This window comes from Hibiscus syriacus, unplaced genomic scaffold (genome assembly GCF_006381635.1).
Source record: "Hibiscus syriacus cultivar Baekdansim isolate YM2019G1 unplaced genomic scaffold, ASM638163v2 tig00110704_pilon, whole genome shotgun sequence".
NCBI classification, from domain to species: domain Eukaryota; kingdom Viridiplantae; phylum Streptophyta; class Magnoliopsida; order Malvales; family Malvaceae; genus Hibiscus; species Hibiscus syriacus.
The window spans coordinates 129,238-135,811 of NW_024062830.1; the positions used below are offsets into that span (position 1 = coordinate 129,238).

The 6,574-nt window shown below is 31.2% G+C and overlaps 1 protein-coding gene across 1 annotated transcript; it reads right to left on the bottom strand.

The window, feature by feature from the left end:
• Positions 1–685: 685 nt before the first annotated feature.
• Positions 686–1,322, bottom strand: LOC120138659 (WUSCHEL-related homeobox 5-like). The gene is made up of 2 exons (XM_039154082.1): positions 971–1,322; positions 686–888 (listed from the first exon to the last, which is right to left on the bottom strand). The coding sequence occupies exons 1-2, from the start codon at positions 1,320–1,322 to the stop codon at positions 686–688; spliced, it is 555 nt and encodes a 184-aa protein (XP_039010013.1).
• Positions 1,323–6,574: the final 5,252 nt, after the last annotated feature.

The following is a 6,574-nucleotide window of genomic DNA, read 5'->3' on the forward strand; positions in this document are numbered from 1 at the left end:
TTTTCAACGGCAATTTTTGCGACGTTTGTCTTAACGCCGCATGTGTTTTTAGCGGCGCTTATAAACACCGCTAAAAGTAAAAAAAGCCGCAAAAAGCCTATTTTATTGTAGTGTCACACTCTTACAGTCTTTAGTGCTCGAACCTGAAAACTCTAGGAATAAATTACTTTAACTACTGAGGTAACTTAGTTCGTGCGAATGTTACCTTAATTTTGTACGTTGTATATGTATGTCGAAAGAAAACACATTTGATAGTTTCACAATCATAACTTATTTATAAAGATAATGAAGTAAACTATTAGAACATCAAGGACAATGCATGTGTTTATTTATTATTCACACATAAAATTCATAGACTGGAAGCAGAACCAAAGCAGAATCTATTCTCATAGCCTGCACTTTTTTATGGATTTCAAGGAAGAAGACAAACATTTTATATGAGATGAAGCGAATTTCAATTTCCAAGCAATTAATTTAATTGGAAACCAAATCCAACATTGTAAAACATGGAGAGTAATAAAACTAAAATCTTTTTATGAGCATATAGAGGAGGAATGTCGAAGCATAGATATAATTTTCGATATTTAATAAAGTTTTTTTAAGAAAAAAGAAAAGGATAAATCACAATTACAACGTGAAATTTTCAACTACAATACCCTAGTTTCGTCATGGCTAAACCCTACACCTACAGAGAACTTAAACGAAGATCCAGTGGTGGATGATCCATTTCTGGGTTATTGATTGTATAAAATGATGAAGTTTCCCTACGTTCATTTGCATGGAATCTCAACTTTTCCTGCTCGTTTTCGTCAAAGGAATTTAATGGGAACAGTTGTAGAGTCTCGATAACCCTCTGATCTGACTGATATTCCTTAACCTCAAAAGAACCTGCAACAATCAAAGAAGAAAACATCAAATCTGATGAAAGTTTACATGCACACAAAAGCCCTAATTTTTTCAAGACACCTACGTTTTGAAGAAGAAATCTTGCTGTTGATGTTGTCTCTAGAAACGAAGTCATTTTCATCAATCGAGACCTTTCGACGCTTTTGTCTTTCCCTAGCCTTATGATTCTGGAACCAATAAAACACATTCTTGCTTTCGATCTTCCCATAAAAGCTAAGCTGAGTTGAAATCTTCTGGATTTGATCGGTGCTCGGTGTTCGAAGTCCCGATCGGAACAGTTCGGTTAAAACCTTAACCTGTTCGGTCGTAGGGTTCCATCTCCCGCACTTTGTTGCACCGCCTCCATTGTTGTTGTTGTTGTTTCCACTGCCACGAACACTCCCTTTAATGCAGAAACCTGACAACCCTTCATCCATTTTCCAAACCCTGAAATCTCTTTGTTTCTTTTTCTGCAGTTCTGAATCTGAACCTAAAAACACACTAGCTCGTGTGTTACATATATATAGGAAGAAACAGGTGAACCCAGAATATATTAACTAAACAATTTTTTTTTTGTTTTTTTCCACTTGATTTATTCGATTATTTTATAGGAATTGTGCTTTGATTTTAGGGTTCATGAGGTTGATTTTTATGAAAATGTTTGATAAGATCGTCTGGTTTTTTGTGCAAAGAGAGGGACATGCGCAAAAGCTGCCACTGTTCAAACACTGCACGTATAGAAAGAGGCTTTGTTGTGTTTTTCAGTAAAGTATACGCTTTCCGCTATATATATATATATATATATATATATATATATATATATATATATATATATATATATAATTTGTTGTGTTTGTGCATGCTTTTTTGTTAATGGAGATCTCCAAGAATGTAAGTCCAAAACCCATCACGACATGTGAATAATCCAAGATTTGCTTCCAAATTAATTAATTAATCTTTGCCAAAGAATGCAATAATTAATGTTTTGGTTGTTTAAATATTGTTAATATTTCAAGTGATGTAGCTAGGCAAAGTAAATTGTTTTAGTTAGGTAGAGGAAACAAATTAAACTAGTATATCTTATTTATTGATAAGTTAATTCACATTATATATTTGATAAGTTTATTATAGGGGTGATTATTAATTACTATTATTCTTTTTTATTAGAAAATTTTAAAATAACCCTTAATAACATACCCATATTGTTGATATTCTCATGTTCTAAAGTGATTTTATCAGCCACATCAATTTTTTCTTCAAAATTATAAAAAGCTCATATTTTGTTATTTTTTCCACCCAAATTACTTTAAAAATATATCTTGTATAGTTTTTAATATAACACTTAAAATTATATCTCTCTACAACCTTCAAATTAGAGGCCGTTGTATGTTCTCGAAGCTACAACCCTCAAATTATTATTTTTTAAATCATTTTATTAAAAGAAAAACAAACATTCAAAAGGTTTCCATTAATAAACACTCAAATCCACATTCTTTAAATTATAACAACAATGATAATACAAATCAAATTAGATATAATATGCTATTATACAAATTATATATATATATATAATGTAAAACTCTTGATCTATACCATTTCCTTCAAATACTAGCGACCTTAAATTAATCAAATAGTAATATGATATTTTGATTCTTAAAAATTTATAATATAATCAGGATTTCTTAATATAATTTTCTTTTTACTTCATCTCTTCTCTTTTCATCAAAGTCCACATATAGTATTTTAATATCAAACTCAAATTCAACATGCATTTTTTTTAAACTAAAATCAAAAGTAATTACCGTTAATAACAATAATACTACAAAAGTAATTTAATAATGAACCTAAAATCAAACATGCATACTTCTGTCATATGTGTACTTGAAGGATAGTTTTTTTTTTTAACGAGAGACAGGGAATACTGATGTAAGTGAAAGTCAAAGTTGAGATTGTTTGGATGCTGTTTGGAGGGTTGTGAACGAAACCACTGACAAAGATAGACTGAGTTAAGTTGACTCAACGAGTAACACATCTAACTTATCATTCAAAAAAATAAATATATAAAGATGGATTGGTAAATATTTGAAAAAAAAAACCTTCTTTTAATGGAGTGGGAACACAAATTACTAGAAGACAAGTAAGCCTACCAAGATTGAGATTCGAACCGACAGACAACTCAAGACCAGCCAAAAAGTTAACAGCAACTAGGGTTTTTCTTATGTCATTGTGCTTCCTGTCTTTAGGCATCAATTTCCTTTTAAATGAAAGTTCCTTTTGGGATAATAGCAAGAAAAAGTTTGAATAAAAAAATTAATAACTATTATCCTTTAAAATAATTGTATAAATAAATTAAAGTTTTTTAGGACTCAAAAAATGAGTGGTATGATATTTAAATAAAAGTAAACTTAACGGAAGTATGAGTAGATTGAGATTATATGATAAATCATCAATTGATCTAATAGGATGAGATTTTAGGTATTTTAAGTAAAAGTAATTAAAGTTTGAAACTTAATGTTGTGATAGGAGACAACTAAAATAAGATAGCCTTTAGAAATGGGCTTGGGTCAGGTTGACAATTAGATTAAGAGGGTCTACCTGAATCCAAGCCGAATATTACACTTCTTTACTCGTCACCTAACGTAACTTGAATTTAGGGAGGTTACACTTGATTCAAAATTTGATCTGATTTTCAGGGTAAAAACCTGTATCTTTCTTAACCGCACACACACACACACATATATATATATTAGGTAAAATAGAGATTTAATTGAATAAAATATAGGGGAGAATATTATTATAATTATCCTTAAATATATAATAGATAATTATATTATTATCTCAGCTCAGATCATATTAAGTATTTTTTTTACCCAAATCCAACCCGACCTCATCCTTAAAAAAATAATTGACTCGATTTAATTTTCTTTTAAAAAAACAATCCTATAAGATCGGGTAAAGTCAGAACCCATCGGGTTCAGGTGAAATGTTGGTCTCTAATCACTTTTATAATATACTTCTAAAATGATTAAGGTCACGTCTTGTTCGAGCAAATAAATTGAAAGGGAGAAATTGTTTATTGTGTGTTGTGTCTCTTCTTCCCTCTCTACAATTCCCAAAGGTGTTTGATAAAAAAAATTATTTGTCTATTAGCACTTGACAGTGCTGTAACTTCAAGGCATCCTGTTCAAATTAAACAAATAAAACACAAAACATAATATAATTTAGAGTTAGAAACCTAATCCTTTTCTTTGAATTTCCCATCCCTTTACACTTTCCATCAATTTGCTTTGTGCACTGCCGCCAATATCTCGCTCCAGCATTATTTAAACCCTCCTTTTTAGCCTCTTTCATGTCATTACATGTGTTAGATGTATATAAATTTAAATGCTTGGATTTAAATATTATGTTCCTAATGTGATATTAGCTATATATTTATACACTATTCATTAAATATTAAGAGTGTTCAAACGATTGGTTTATTTAACAATTAAACAATATAATGTGTGTGTATGAGTATGATATGGACCATAACTATTTTATGATATGTGTTCGAGATTTGTGATTGTCTTTTTCAATAATATCGTCTCTAACACTTGAATTCAAGTCTTTTTTTTAAAGTGTAATATGTCTCGCCGTTGCACTCAAAATTTATTGGTTATTAATGCATAGTTTTATGCATCATGTTGAAATACCATTACTAAAGATGTAGTATTGAGCCGTAGTATTAGTAATCTCGATTAAACAATTAATTAATTGTAACCAGATTGAATCAACTGAAAATCAAAATTTAAATTTCGATAGTTGATTGGATTTTAGTCCTCGACGAACTGATTATTCAAAAGTTTCATTTTGGTCAAAGAATTTGAGTTTACTTGAAGTTTAAACACCCCTATTGCATAAAATTATTTAACCCTAATTATAATAGAAATAATATTTTAATATTTTATCGAACGTATCACACTACTCTTACAAGAACTCTCACGTTCGAAATGTTTGATTTAACATAAAGAGTTGATGGATCATGATCAAGAACCAAAAAGAAAGATTAAAGAAAAAGAAGTCGGATAAAGGTAAAGAGCAGGCCAAAGGAGTGAGATTGGAAAAAGTGCCTTAATGTATGGTATGGATGTCGGGTTTTGATGTAATCCACGATGTAGATCCTAAGACAAGTGAATCCAACATCCAAAGACAAAAGGGGCTAAAGAAAAAATGTTAATCAGTGAGAAACTAAGGAGAAAACCTTCAAACCCTAAACCCTATATTATGAAGTGTGGGTTTTGAAGATTTTACATATGGAAGAAACAGAAGGAGAGATTGAGGAGCACGCGTGAAATTGACGCCAGACAAAATAGTGATTATCCTACAAGCGCTCCAACAGATGATTCATAAGAGAAAATTCGCCCACAAAAATCCAGAGAAAAAAAAGTCTCTAGGGTTTAATAAAATATTATCAAATCAAACAATGCCAAAATCAGTCCACAAGCCGGACTGTTATAGTCAAAAATCGTCTTTATTCGAATTTTGCCAAAAATAGCAAAATCCTGAAAATCACTCTAAATTGAAATTCGAAATAAAATAAGCAATCTCCAAAAAATCCGGCCTAAATCGGATTTAAATTAACTTCCTAATTGACAATCGAAATATTACCATAAATAGTAAAAAATATCTAAATATAGTGATTCGGAGGGGAAAACGGCAGAATTTGAGGTTGAAAAAAAGGCCACATGGAGCATAGCTCATGTGGAGAGCGTGGGCGTCGAAAAGAACTTTTCGGATTAGGGTCTTATGCGCGATTTTGACACCTGTAGCCAAAGTTATGGCCAAAAGACTGAAACATACTCAAAACGACCCCAATGAGTCACATGTCACAATGTCACAATCAATTCCCGCCTTTGCGCTGATCTACCAATTCATGGTATCTCAGCGCCATCAAGGTGCAATCTGACAGCTCAACATCATCTGTCTCGGATCCCCTGCATCAGAAATCTAGGCCGCCCTCGAACACTCCTTTGTTTTGGCATTTTTTCAATTGTCTCCACTCATCTTTGTCGGCAAATACGTGAATTCCTACTAATATGAGGAGGACGAGTTATTCAATGGAGAAATTGTATGCCTGTTAAATCGATTAATAAAATGTTCGATCTTCTTTAAATAAAATTTTGAGTTTAGATTTTTATGGATGAAAAAAGGTATTAAAGAAGCTTTGGTTTTTTTTGTTTAAAAATATGATTTTACTCGATATTTTTAATTGTATTAGGTATAAGATATTATTTGTTCAAAATCTCTCTTAACTATTGATAATACATACCCTATAGATGCCTGCTTGAACCTAGAACCTTTGTGAAAAACAACACTCTCTTGTTAGATTTAAATATAGAGAAATGTAGTTTAGAAGATGATCCATCAAAACTGAAAAGGCAAATTGTTGAAGACAGAAAAAGGTGGGGAATGTGGGATCATCTGATAACAGGTAGTGTAATCAGGGGCAAAAAGAAACATTTATATATTATTATGATCCAATCATAGAAAGGAAGCATTATGTAAAGTTTAAATGCTGGAAATGTGAGTGTTATGGCGACATACGTAAACATGGGATGCTTATGATTACCTTTTACAAGACAAATCCCCCATGTTTTTTTAGCTCGAGGCCTTGTTTCATGGATTTTTTAAGTGGGTTTCTTTTCTCTTT

Coding starts and splice junctions, on each gene's coding strand:
- LOC120138659 (XM_039154082.1), bottom strand. CDS start 1,322: ATGGATGAAGGGTTGTCAGGTTTCTGCATTAAAGGGAGTGTTCGTGGC. Junction 889..970: donor CAAGATTTCTTCTTCAAAAC/GTAGGTGTCTTG, acceptor TGATTGTTGCAG/GTTCTTTTGAGGTTAAGGAA.